This window comes from Stegostoma tigrinum, chromosome 10, assembly GCF_030684315.1.
Source record: "Stegostoma tigrinum isolate sSteTig4 chromosome 10, sSteTig4.hap1, whole genome shotgun sequence".
Taxonomy (NCBI): Eukaryota; Metazoa; Chordata; class Chondrichthyes; order Orectolobiformes; family Stegostomatidae; genus Stegostoma; species Stegostoma tigrinum.
In genome coordinates, this window is record NC_081363.1 from 30,565,469 (window position 1) to 30,580,468 (window position 15,000).

Sequence of the window (15,000 nt, forward strand, 5' to 3'; positions counted from 1 at the left end):
CACAAAATGTACTCTGGGTGGGGGATTTTAATGTCCACCACAAAATGTGGCTTGGCAGCAATACTATTGATTGAGCTAGTCGGGTCCTAAAGGACATAGCAGCTGGACCGAGTCTGCGGCAGGTGGTGAGGGAACCAAGAGGAAAAACATACTTGACTTCAGAAGCAGATGCTACTGTCCATGACAGTATTGGTAAGAGTGACCACCGCATAGTTCTTGTGAAGATGAGGTCCCACCTTCACATTGAGAATAACCTCCATCATGTTGTGTGGCACTATCACTGTGTTAAATGGGACAAACTTCAAACAGATCTCACAATTCAAGACTGGGCATCCATAAGGAGCTGTCAGCTATCAACAGCAGCAGAATTGTACTCCAACACAAGCTGTAACCTCATGGCCCAGCATATCCCCCACTCACCCATTGCCATCAAACCAGGGGATTAATCTTGATTCAATGGAGAGTTTAGAATGGCACGTCAGGAGCAGCACCAGACATACATGAAAATGAGGTATCAACCTGGTGAAGCGTCTGAACAGGATTACTTGCATGCCAAACAACATAAGCAACAATTGATTGACAGAGCTAAGCAATTCCACAATCAACGGATCAGATCTAAGCTGTACAGTTCTGTCACATCCAGTTGTGAATGGTGGTGGACAACTAAACAATTCAAATATCCCCATCCTCCGTTATACAATAGCTTAGGACATCAGTGCAAAAGATAAGGCTGAAGATTTTGCAACAATCAGTCTTCAGCCAATTTGACTCACTCCACATGATTTCAAGAAAAGGTTGAAGGCATTGGATACTGCGAAGACTATGAGCCTTGACAACATTCCGGCAATAATACAAAAGACGTGTGCTCCAGAACTCACCAATCCCCTAGCCTAGCCATTCCAGCACAGTTACAATGCTGGCATCCGTCCAACAATGTGGAAAATTGCCCAAGTATGTCCTGTGCATAAAAAGCAGGACAAATCTAACCTGGCCAATTACTGCCCCATCAGTCTACTGTCAATCATCAGTAAAGTGATGGAAGATGTCATCAACAGTCCTATCAAGCAGCACCCATTAGCAATAATCTGCTCAGTTTGGATTCCACCAGAGCCATTCAGTTCCTGACCTCATTACAGCCTTGGTTCAAACATGGCCAAAAGAACTGAATTCCAGAGGTGAGTTGACAGGGGCAGCACTTGACATCAAGGCTGCTTTTGACTGAAGAGCCGTAGCATTAAGGAGCCCTAGCAAAATTAAAATCAATGGGTACTAGGGGGAAAAGTCTCCGGTGGTTGGAGTCATACCTGACACATAGTAAGATGGTCATGGTTGTTGGAGGTCAGTCACCTCAGCTCCAGGAATCTGTGCAAGAGCTCCTCAGGGTAGCATCCTAGGCCCAACTATCTTCAGCTGCTTCATCAATCACCTTTCCTCCATCATAAGGTTAGAAATGGGGCAGTTTGCCAATGATTACACAATGTTCAGCACCATTCTTGACTCCTCAGATACTGACACAGTCCGTGTCCAAATTCAACAGCATCTGGACAATATGCAGACCCGTGCTGAAAAGTAGCAAGCAATATGCCAGACAATTGCTAGGCTATAACCATAATCAATAGGAGACAATCTAACCACTACTCCTTGATATTCAACAGTGTTACATCACTGAGTCTCCCACTATCAATATCCTGGGAGTTATTATTGATCAGGAACTCAATTGGTCTCACCACATTAACACAGTGGCTACAAGAGCAGGTCAGAGACTAGGAATACTGCGGTGAGTAACTCACTTCCTGATGTCTGAAAGCCTGTTCATCATCTGCAAGGCACAAGTTAGGAGTGTGAGGAAATATTCCCCGTTTGCCTCGATGAATGCAGTTCCTAAACACTCAAGTGTCCCTCAGGTGAAATGAAATTAATTCCAGGGGAAACTACCATTGCTCAAAGCACAAAAATAAAACTAAACTTATACCCTTCTTAGCATACAGAATATAGAAATACAAACCAAGGTTGAAGTTATCCATAATTCTATCCATTTTAGAACCTAAATTTCCAAATAATAACACTATACCACGAACATTTATCAGATTTGATGTCAGCTGCAGCTGGATATTACTCTCTATTCATTCATCCAAATCATTCATACATATTGTGAAAACCTAGGGCAGTAGTATAAATCTCTGATCAGTTTGTGTTATATTAAAAAGAATCTTGGTTGATGAAATTTGTATATGTTAGCAGTACAAACTGTGACTTGCTAGATGAATTTTTCAGTTTATCTGATCTTCTTTCTACCGATGCTCATGAAATGAGTTCAAATGCTTCTTCTCACTGTCATCTTTACTTTTTTATTTTTAAACATCTTGGCAATATTTTCCATGACATTTTACATTGTGTTAGCATAGTCCAAATTCACCCACTTTATTACAACTCTCTAAATCCTTGTGTTAAATCAAATATCTGTTATTTTTCATAATAATCTATTGTACCAATCCTTAGCAAATGCTTTCTGAAGAAGTTATAAACAAAATCCATAGACATTTCATCATTCACCATTCTAGCCTTTTTTCTTTATTCATTCATGGGATGAGGTCATTGCTGACCAGGCAGCATTTGTTGCACAACCCTAATTGCCCAGAGGGCAGTTAAGAGTCAAACACATTGCCGTGGGTCTAGAGTCTCATGTAAACCAGACCAGGTAAAGATGGCAGTTTCCTTTCCTAAAGAACATTAGTGAACCACATGGGTTTTTTCCACAATCAACAATGGTCTCATGGTCATCATTAGATTCTTAATTCCAGATATCTTATTGAATTCAAATTCCACCATCTGCCGCAACAGGAATCCAGAGCCCCAGAACATCATCTCGGTCAATAATAATAATCATAGCAATAATACCACTAAGCCATTGTCTCCCCCTGAAATGATTTAACAAAATTAGATGTGTCCGACCCTTCCTCTCAAATCCATGTTAACAGAAATAAAATAAGGCTGTCTAAATGCTCTGTCATTGATGATAAATTTCCCGAATAAGTTCCATATTCAACACTTACTATGAACGTCCCACCTTCTCAACCTCGCCCCTTGACTGTGGCATGGTGATTGTTGTGATTTAACAAGGTCAGTCAGGTAGAACTCGTAGGATATGAGTTCCTTGATTGGGGCAGTTAACCTGGTCCAATCAGAGAGCCCTGGCTGACAGACATAAAGTGGAGTGTCAGATATTCTGACATCCTGAGAGCTGGGGTCTGAGAGAGTCGAACCAGTGTCAAGGACTTTCCACATGTAAATAAATTGTGACTTGGTGATGAGATTCCAGCCTGTGTGGAGTTATTTTACTGACCCTCAGGTCAAACCACCATGAGTTGTCTCTCGTTAATGAGATGACGGTGACTTTACCTAGTAGTTAAGTCTAATGTAACTGCATATAAAATCTGTTTGCAGCAATCATGAACAGCATGAATACCAGATTATTATGAATACTGCACTGAGTGCTGATCAAGCACAGTCTCAGAGACACGGAACAGTTGGTCAGAGATCAACGCAAATTTTGAAACCATTCAAACTTGTAAGACAGCAGTCACAGACAGAAGCAGGTATACTTACCATTCATGTAAGGTTACATTAAGTAAGTGTCTTCTGTGTTTTTCTTTTTTATCAATTTTGAAATTTTATCTTTTGCTGTTTTTAAGATTATTTTAGAATGCTAAATTAGCCACTTGGGTAGCAGATGGATCAATGCATTCGTTGAGAGTAATTGCTGAGATAATAGTTAAGATGATGCTTTTCCACAATTAAGAAAATATTAAACATTTTCCTGAACTGTAATTGTTTCTTTTTATCTTTGTGCTCAGCAATGTTGTGTGACATTGCAAAAAATAGATGAAGTGAGTGAATAACTGGCATTAGGAAATCAGTTAAGCTATGATGCAGACCTGTATTTCAGGCCCATTGTACAGTCAAGCACAGATTTCCACAGGAGACTTCTGGAATCCTCAGAGCAATGGTATAAACAGCTAATATATACTATTTTTGCCTTTAAGTTTCCACTTATCTTTCATTTCTCCTTTGCATGACCTGTGCTGCAGCTTAAGCATTAGCCTTGGCCAGATGGTTGCATTCTTTCCTATTATCTGAAGATTGTGTGTCTAATTTTCTCTTATGACTTTAAAACATAATCACAGCTGACGTTTAAATGTTACAGTGAGGGTATATTCCATTGTCAAAGTACTATCTTTTAGATGAGATCAGTGAGAGTCAGGATACATTTTTACTCCCAGGAAACTCAGTCACCGGTGTTTCCAATGTAACCACTCCTGTTTCAATCATAGTAGATATGAATGTAATCCCTAGTACCCAGTTTGGAGCTGAATTTTACTGTCTTTGATGCGTTGAGTTTATTGGAGGGTGTTTGCCATGATGCCTAGTAAGTTCTTTTGTCCAATCTTATCCAACCCCATCAAATGCCGACTCAGCAGATGTCCCAGAATTCACAAGTATCCTTCGCACCTGAACCATCTTTAAAAGCCCATTGTGCACCTGGACAAATGTAATATCTAACCAGGTGGGTGATGGAAATTTGCCATGCTAGTGGTGCCATCAACTGCACACAAATGGCTCTGGAGATCCCACAGATTAAAGCAGAGATGTACTGTAATCACAACAGCTACCATTACCATTCCATGAACATGCAGTTGAGATACGCACAGAACAGAGCAGCCTATTCAGCAGCCATAATGCTTTTGTCCTATGTCAGTCAATTTATTGAGCAGTAATTTATCCACTATAATGAACCAAAGGGTGGCTGCTTGCTGACAAGATTACTCATGACAAACATAGCTCATAACTCCAGGATAACTACATAACTACAGGATTAAGGATAGGATTTTTGGCAGCGTGGAGGAACAGAGGGATCTTGGTGTGCAGATACATAGATCCCTTAAAATGGCCACCCAAGTGGACAGGGTTGTTAAGAAAGCATATGGTGTTTTGGCTTTCATTAACAGGGGGATTGAGTTTAAGAGTCGTGAGATCTTGTTGCAGCTCTATAAAACTTTGGTTAGACCGCACTTGGAATACTGCGTCCAGTTCTGGGCGCCCTATTATAGGAAAGATGTGGATGCTTTGGAGAGGGTTCAGAGGAGGTTTACCAGGATGCTGCCTGGACTGGAGGGCTTATCTTATGAAGAGAGGTTGACTGAGCTCGGTCTCTTTTCATTGGAGAAAAGGAGGAGGAGAGGGGACCTAATTGAGGTATACAAGATAATGAGAGGCATAGATAGAGTTGATAGCCAGAGACTATTTCCCAGGGCAGAAATGGCTAGCACGAGGGGTCATAGTTTTAAGCTGGTTGGTGGAAAGTATAGAGGGGATGTCAGAGGCAGGTTCTTTACACAGAGAGTTGTGAGAGCATGGAATGCGTTGCCAGCAGCAGTTGTGGAAGCAAGGTCATTGGGGTCATTTAAGAGACTGCTGGACATGTATATGGTCACAGAAATTTGAGGGTGCATACATGAGGATCAATGGTCGGCACAACATTGTGGACTGAAGGGCCTGTTCTGTGCTGTACTGTTCTATGTTCTATGTTCTAACTCACCCACCACCCAGACGTGAATGAATGATATTGCCTATAATCAGAGCAATGCTGCCAGCAGGAATGTCATGGAACAAGCCACTACTGCACAGAAACAACAGGGCCAAAATCAAGATGATGGTGGGAGATTGGAGGAGCTCACCAGGACTTAGCTGGAATGTGTGTCCAAATTTGTGATGATGCATGCTGCAACATGTTAACCCCATGAGGGGACACCCTTTGTTACCAGACCTTCAGAAGGCACTTCAAAGGGAACTAGCCAAGAACCTTCAATCCAGAAAAGTTAATTGTGAGTGACTACTCACACTCTGGTTCTTTTCGAATTGAATCCACCATCTGTTGTTTCATGATTTACCACCTTTCAATCCTTCAGCTACCTGCGATCTCCACCTCTGCTTGGCCAAAATCCTGAACTAAAAGACATCAATGAAAAGAGTAACAAATATAACATTTTCCATAATTGATATAAAATTGATCTATTCATTTACAGGTATTTATCTGGTGCCTACTTGCAGATATTTTTACCTGGCCCTGTGCTCTAATGCAGTACTACCTGTTTAGCATAGCTGATGGAAGATGACTGCATTTTATGGGGGAGATTTCAAATGGTTTTGCAGAATTAACTTGAACAATTCTGGACTTGAGAGCTCCACTGCAGACGGCACCATCTTGACACTGGTGGCATCAACTTGGCTAGTTTGCTGGAAGGATGCAGCATGTTTTCTAGTTGGAAGATGAATGCTGTCTCCCTGAGAGAGGAGAACAGGTTTGCACACATTGGAGAAATTGGAACTTTCCATCAGGGATCTACACTGGATTTCATTCTTTCTCCATAGCCTGGTTGCAACTCACTCATGCTTAGTGATTCAGCATAACTGATCTCACATCTATTTTACCATTTATCCCTGATACTCAGTGCCAGTATATGAGCAGTGACTGCAGGCTTTGGATGAAGAGGTGGTGCTTCTTTATTGCTTGCATTGTAAAGGCAACTATATGCGTTTTATTTTCTTTTACTTTGGACCAAAATGGAAAAATGACTGCTTTAAATCTGTGGAAGGAAGTGGAAGGAGTTGCTGCTTTGTGGGTTTTGTTTACAGGATCATTTTAAAGATTAAAGGTTTACAACTGCTAGATAAGTAGCAGCAATGGCTGATGATTATGAGTTGATTCATAAAACAGTACTTTTTTTCCATTGCCCCTTTAAAAACAGTGGGAGACTGAAAGGAAGGCACGTAGACAGGTAAACAGTAGGTAATTTTGAATCCTAAAATCTGCTCCAAAAGTCGAATCAGAAATATTAATAGTGGAGGTGAAAATTGATGGCTTCAGTGGCATTGTAATAAAGTAGATACATTTATGCAGAATGCTGTAAGTTGCGTTAGAAGCCCAGGGGACTTCCTGGTGTTTGTAAAAATTAGCCTGAAAAGAAAACTCAAAAATAAAATACCATGGATCAACTTGTAGCTTTATCTACAACTAAGAAACTGAGGTAAACACTACTGTGAGTGCAGGTGAAGTCGATGGGATTGCTGAGAAATATTAAGTACTTTGTCTAAAGGGAAATAACGTCTTTTTCTTCAAATGATGCAGCCAAGACCATTTTAAGGGACCTAGAGGCTACTCAAATTCTTTCACTAGAAGGGGTTTAGTTTTCCCTCCGTAGAGTTCAACATAAGACACAATGTTATTAAACAGAAGTTGGGAAATTATCTGGTTCCATTTTACAAAGTCCAATTGAGTGCAGCTTGTTGCCTGGACCAGTGGTAGTCAGGTTAGTAAAGAAATTCCATGGACAGAGTTGATTTATTTCTAGGAGATGATTTAGCAGGAATGAAATTACAACTTTGTGTGGAATTATAGAAAATCTCAGTGAGGCTGAAGAGATAAAATAGTTTCAAGAACAGGTTCCAGGTACTTTTCCAGCATATGTAGTGACCAGATCAATGGCTAAACAAAGTCCGCCACCAGAGGTCAATGAAGCACAGTGGCTCAGTGGTTAGCACTGCTGCCTCAAAGTGCCAGGGATCCAGGTTTGACTGTAGCCTTGGGCAACTGTCTATGTGGAGTTTGAACATTCTCCCTGTGTCTGTGTGGGTTTCTTCCGGGTGCTCCGGTTCCCTCCCACAGTCCAAAGATGTGCAGGATTAGGTGGATTGGCCATGCTAAATTGCTAATTGTGCCCAAGGATGTTTAGGCTAGGTGGGTTAGACAAGGGAAACGCAGGATTGGAGAATGTGTCTGGGTGGGATGCGCTTTGGAGGAGCTGTGTGGATTTGTTGCACTGAATGGCCTGTTTCCACACTGAGAGGTTCTATGATTCTAAGTTCCACAGGCAGATATTACGATAGCTCTCTTAAAGAATGAGGATAATTGATAAGAGGAATTTGGCTTGACTTCCTCAACTGAGGCTCAGAAAGCAGGATGAACATCAAGTAGAATTTGAGAACTTGCACAAGGCAGGAACACGTTTGCATTCTCTGAACGTTGTTGTTGACATTCGATGCAATATTTCCAACCACTGCTGGATCCATAATATGGAGTATCTCATTTTATAAATGGTTCAATAAATACAGACAAGTTTTGCCCAGCCTGTTCACTGCTGGTCGCCTTGCCTGCAAGAGTAAGAGAAGAATATCACTGTGTACTTAGCAATATGTCTGAGTCATGTGCTCTCCATTGCTGAGTAGATGGTTGGTATTAGACAATGTGAGAGTTGGAGATGAGGTTGTCAGCATTCACAATTTGAGGTGGAGCCTTTAGTGTTAGATCTGAATCCTGATTGCTGATGTGTGAGTGAGGGGACTGTGGTGAATTGAGGAATATGAGAGGTTGATGGTGTTGATAGGTGATAGGAGGTCTTTTAGCTCAGTTGGCTGGATGGCTGGTTTGCCATAAAGAATGATGCCAATGGTAATGGTTCATTTCCTGGAGCAATAGAGGCTACCGTGGAAGTCCCAGCTTTTCAACCTTGCCCCCTCCGAGGTGACACTCAGGTTAAAACCCCACCAGCCATCACTTTCTGATAAGAGGTCCTCTGGGTCTATGGCAGTTTTACTTTACTTATAATGTGGTAGGTGATGTTTATAGACTCATTTCCTGATCTTGACTATCCGGGAGGTCACCGAACTTTATCGATCTTTGAAGCCAGACTCCAGAAATTTCTCTTCTAGCCAGCTGTGGAAACAGAGCGTATCTTCTCCTATTTAAACCCCAAGGCCTCCAATATTGCATTTGAAAATCTGCAACTCTTCCTGATCATTTTTCTACTTTACCAGTCTTCGTATTTCGATCAAAACTTTTTGGAGGAGTTTTATCACCTGTTGAGCTTGTATGCATCTCTTTGGTTGTTAAAAACTTGAATTGCTGCTGTATAAGCCACAATATGTGCTATTTATACATCAGATCATTCAAGCAGCAGATCATATTTATGTCAAATTGTCTTTTCACATGCAAACATTTCTGAAGATGAGGTAAGCATTCAAACTTTGTCTTCACTCCGTTCAATCTAAGAGAGTGGCAAACACAAGCAGAAGCACGGTAATGTCCAGTCAGAGATTAACTTACCAGAAAGAACTTTTCCTCTCTTCTTTATTGTTGTAACCAATGACATCTGATGGGGGAGATAATGGGAACTGCAGATGCTGGAGAATCCTAGATAACAAACTTTGTTATCTTACATCTGATAGGGGATTTCACTTTAGCAACTGTTTGTGGAGATACATACCATTATTTCTGGATTTGAAATAGACTTCCAAGTTATAATTAGATAATGAACTTATTGTATGTTCACGTTTTCTGTGGACTGTTGATTACTGGGAACAATAGCATTGCATTACCTTGGTAAATAATTTCAAAAAACTAATTGACTTTTAAACTACAATTTGTATCTCAGGGAGTGGAAAGCACAAGAGTCTGCAAGCAAATAATGTTTTGGTTACACAAGTTAACTTGGTACAAAGGGAATGTGAGGTAATATTAAAAATATATGAAATTGTATTATATTGTTCAAGTGGTTTTGATGGTGGATTAAGAAAACATTACAGACTCACTAGTTCTATTCATTATGGAATGAATTAAGCTGTTCTACTTATCTTGAGTTTTATGTCTCCTGAATTTGTCTTATAATCAATGCTGCAAATAAAATGAGCTGCTTTCAACCTACAACCCTCAGATACAATTGTAAGAAATTTTACAGAGCAGACCAATGGTATCCTCAAGCAATATTTTCATTGCCTGGATTGTTTTGAAGGAACCCTGCAGTACTCAACTGAACAAATCTCAGGATTTGTTGTGGTATGGTGCATGACTTTGTCATCATGAGGGAACAACCCTTGCCATCACCTGTTAGGCTATAGAAGCATGGGAAGGAGGCAGAAAAGGATGGGAGGAAGGGCACAAAATCAGTTTTTCTTTTTGGAGCACTTAAGGATATCTTAAAGGCTAATTTTTGATTTTCAAGGCACACATTTTTTATTCTGACTTTAATAAAGTAATGTAGTCGTAGAATCCCTGCAGTGTGGAAAGATCTCATTCAGTCCATTTGAGTCCGTACCAATGCTCCAAAAAGCATCCTGCCCAGATCTAGACCCCGATCCTATTCCTGTAAACCCGCACACTACCACTGCTGATCCACCTAAACTGCACATCCCTGGACACTACTTGACAACTTACCATGGCAATCCCTTAACCTGCACATCTTTGGACTGTTGGAGCAAACCCTCGCAGACACAGGAGAACATGCAAACTCCACGCTGTCATCCAAGGCTGGAATCGAGCACAGGTTCCTGGTGCTGTGAGGTAGCAGTGCTAACCACTGAGACACCATGACACCAAGATATCATGACATTCTTGGCCTCCATTTCTCCATTATGTCTTATGGCCTCCTTGTCACCCTCCGCCCTATCATCCCACTGTCCCTCTAGTCTTTGTTCAGACACTACAGGTAAATATTTGGATTTTCCCCCTCCCAGTTTCAGCAAAGTAGTCCTGGTCCTGGGTCTTTGACCTTCCATCCCTTCCTCTTGGCTACCCCAGTTCTAGACCTGCTCTACCGCTTTTGCTTCTGCCCCTGATTCTGGGCCCTGGTAAGCTCTCTATTATGTTTAGATGAGTGTAATTTCTCTCATTACTCACCCAGTCATTGAATTTTCCTGGAGATTTGGCAAATTTCAGGGATGACTTCTCCAACTCTGGCCATGCATTTCAAGCATCAAAGGGAGATAACAGCTTTAACGGTTCCTTTGTGAACAAATGATGCTCATAATTTCACTCACAATTCATCATCAGTCCCAGAGTCCAAACATGTCCTGTTGCTGACAATCAAATGCTTGCCTTTTCCACCATCCAAAAGTGAAAAGCAACACAAAGCTTATACATTCCAGCCCAAATTTAGAATTTGTACCATGGCTCAATAATAAACTGCTTACCCTTGTGAATTCCCTTAGTTCCTTTGCCTGTCTTATTTCTCCTGAAAGTCCTTCCCCACTGGCTTCGACATGGTTGTTGGAACACTGTTCACCTTAAGTGGAGAAGGTGTCTCTGATTTGTAACTCAGAACCTAGCATGGCAGCAGCCTAAACCATCTCTGCCTTAATGTTTCAAAACTTCAGACTGCCTGGCTGACTGTCAACGCTATGGATATTGGCTGAGTGATAGGGTGGAAGCGTGAAGGCTGTCAAACTGCAAGAAGACAGAAATGTCTGACCTCATTGCGAAACTGCCTGATTCACAATGGGGTGTTCCATCATTTCAAGTGTTCTTTTGGAGAAAATATTAATGTAGTCCCAGTAAGGAGGAAAGAAGCTAAGAAAGAGATAAACCAACCATGGCTAACCAAAGAAGTTAAGGAGAGTATTAATTTGAAAGAAAAAGCGTATGAGGCCAAAGTCAGTGATAGCCCCACAGACTGGGATAAATTCAGAATCTAGCAAAGGTAGACTAAAAGGATTAAAAAAAAGACAAACTAAACTAAAAGAAACTAAAATGAGCAAGAAGTATACTTTCTTTCATTTAAGTTTTACCATTTGCTGTGACGTGAGTCAAACCCATGTACCCAGAACATTACCTGGGTCACTGAATCCCTAGTGTACTGACAATACGACAATAGCATCACCTCCATCCTGATTTGGGAGTATATCACTCTACCTTTAGTGTTGCCGTGTCAAAATCCTGGAGCTCCCTTCTTGACAGCTAATTGAACTGTAATGAATCAAGAACCACCTCATCACCACCGTCTCAAGGACAACTAGGGATTAAGTGCTGGGATGGACAATTAATGTTGGCAGTGCACATATATAATGGAGATGCTCACTTATTCCAAGGTGAAAAAAAATTGGACTCCAACCTGTAGATTGAAACCCGTGCCAAATTTGTGTTGGACTCTTCCGTGCCTTTTGATGTTGAGTATAAGTCTTCTCGTAGATTTCCTAGTACACCAAGCAATTGGATGGTGGAACATCCATCTGCCCTCTGTAGCTTGTCTTTTAAAAGTTCTCATCTGATTGCTGTGCAATAGAATGAATATCCAATCTCACCATCTGCTAAATTGGTACTTACACAATCCTTTCTCCTAACTCTGGTACCTGCACAGTTGTACTTCACATATCAAATATGCAAATGCCCTTGTTAACCTATTCAATGTATTACATGCAGTGCCAGTGTCTGAGCTGGCAGCTATGACTGTAAAATTAAGTGAAAGAATGAAAAAATCTACTAAGTCTTTTCACCTTTTATATTCATTAACTCTATTCATTATAGAAATTATGATAAAATGGATCAGGATACTAATAAGGCTCTTAATTAAGATGGGAAGAACAATAGATTTCTAAGACAAATTACCTTCTGCAAATTCTTTTACCTTGGGAAAAAATTATGCTTTATTCTTGATTGTACAAATGATCAAAAATGAATTAAATTGACATTTTAATAGCAAATTTTGAATGGTCAAGTATGATTGTGTGATATTCTCCACATACAATTAGGACTTTGAATTTTTTTAGGCAGCTGAAAATGATGTTCCAATGGAATTCTGTGCAAACCAGGAGAGGTCTCTGTCAGAAATTGCTGATTCGACTCAAGATGTACACGCTTCCATAGTAAGACAATAAACTTTTATAATTTCTTGATATATGCTGTTTAACATTTTACTTTTGGCCATACTAATATTTCAATAATCTTCAGAGTATGCAGCTAATTTTTACAGTCAGTGGGTTGAAAAGAACAAAGAATCTGCTGAGATAATATAAGGTTGATAACTAAATAAGACATTGCTGTGAGGCATCAAGCCAACAGAGTGAAATGAAAAATTGTGTTTTGAAGTTTCATTTGATTTAAGATTTAATTTTAAATGTGTACAACCCTACACTGATGGAGGGCATTCATATCACCATGTCTCTCCTGGCTCTTTCAATAGATCCACTGGCCCTCTCTTTCTCCACAATCCCATTCAAAAATACCAGGTTGTAATAACTTACGTAGAAATATTTCCCATCATCTCCCCTATGGTTCTTTGATAGTGGTGCTTTTAATTACTGACCCTCTTGACAGTGGATCCCATAAAACCTTCTTCCCATTGTCAGCCTGCAAATCAAATTATTTGTATTTTCACACAAAATAATGCAGGAATTTCAAAATATTTCTGTGTTCCTCAGATTGCTACCAAGTACTTCCAATCAAAGTACATGTTGAACTATATGTGTGCACAGCTGTGCAGTGATTTAAACGATGCCACACATGCCTTGTTTTCTGAGAAATAGAATGTGTGTATGGGCATTTGAAACAACCCCGCGCTGAAATGAAAGGACTGAGCACATTAACTACATTTTAGAGGAAACGCTGCTTTGAACTTTGAAATCTGGCACGAAAGCAGCTTCACAAATTGTCTATCTCAATTTTTTTCTAGTCAAGGCTAAAACTGTTGAAAAGGCATTCAAACATTTTATATGAACATACACATTAAAAATAGGAGTGGGCCATTTGGCCCCTTGACCCTTCTCTTGTATTTGATAAGATCACAGCTACTCTGATCTGATTGAAGTCACTTTGGAGAGTGTAGGAAAAGTTTGACCAAAAAAAGAAAGACCTAAGTTACAAAAAGAATCAAACACTGCAATTCAGCTTTTATTTTTAACTTGTGACATTCTAACTTCTTTCCTGTTTGTATCATCAGCCAACGGCTTCCACCTCAAGCCTTCTAAAATTTTTTCAGTGCCTTGCTGTGTGTATTGACTTTCATCTGAGGATACACTTGGAGTTTATCCAACAACATTGATTTATCTCTGGTCACTTGCAATAGGTTTTTCTCAGGGCCTCCCCATGATATAATTATGCTAAGGTTCACTTCAGTTGTATGGTTAAAGCTTCTTATTTTTCTCAATGGGTCAAAGGTCTGTTTTTAGTGACAATTCTTGATAACCTGCTTCTCCTTTTAAATGATTGTTCCTCAAAGTGAGTTTGGAAGTAGGAGCATCACATGATCAGGCTAGAGGATGCAAATGGTGGACCTCATCACTTGCCCCCTGTCTGCCTCAATTAAATCCAGATTGGGAAGGTGGTTGCAAAGCGTCACAGATGGCTTTTCCATCCTGATGCCGATTTATGTCTTAAGAGGCTAATTAATGCCCACATAAAGGCCTCATCCAACTGATGCTGATTGTCACCCAAAGGTGGTCAGTGGAATCACCATTCTGGAAATCTTGAAAAGCAGAACCTTGTCATGTTTGTTCACAGGCTAATGGGATATACGAGCAGTCTCATCACTCACTACTTGTTTGAAGGACAGAGTACCTGTGAAGAAGCAAGTGAACTGAGACCCACTACTTATTCTTTTAATATGGCCTCCTTGTCCCTCCAGTCAGCAGCCCCATCCTCATGACCTGCACCCTGCCACCCCTCATCTGCACCCTGAGCCCTTACTGATCTTTGTTCTCTGGTGGATGCTGACCTCTCCTTTTCTGATAGCTTGAGATTTCTGCCCTTGAAGTCCTTGATATGCATACCAAATCAGTTGCCAGTCTCAAAGGAGGCAATGCAGGCTTTTTGCCAAATTTCAAACAATGATTGAAGCTCCCATTATCTATATTAAATTCCACATATTATTTTCCATTCCCACTCCAAACTCCATTTCTGAGCTATAAACTGTCTTTTCCCAGCAACTGTCTGATTCTAAACCAAACAGTTCCCAATCTTGACATCATAATTAACCCCATAAGCTTCTGATCACACATCTCCATTAATTTCTACCATCATAACATTACCTGACTTTATTCACTTCAGCTCAGCTACTGTCGAATCCTCAGTTATGCCTTTGTTACCTCTTGAGTTTCCACTTTCAATTTATTCCTGACTGCCTTTCCACCTTGTACACCACATAAACCTGAGGTCATCCAAACCTCCACTCTTCATGT

General features: G+C 40.4%; 1 protein-coding gene across 1 annotated transcript in view; it reads left to right on the forward strand.

Moving 5' to 3' along the window:
- Positions 1 to 15,000, forward strand: part of LOC125455538 (uncharacterized) — a 114,729-nt gene that overhangs the window by 64,216 nt on the left and 35,513 nt on the right. The window contains exon 3 of the mRNA XM_048537648.1: positions 12,595 to 12,690. Within this exon, the coding sequence (XP_048393605.1) occupies positions 12,595 to 12,690 (96 nt within the window). The remainder of the gene's footprint in view (positions 1 to 12,594; positions 12,691 to 15,000) is intronic.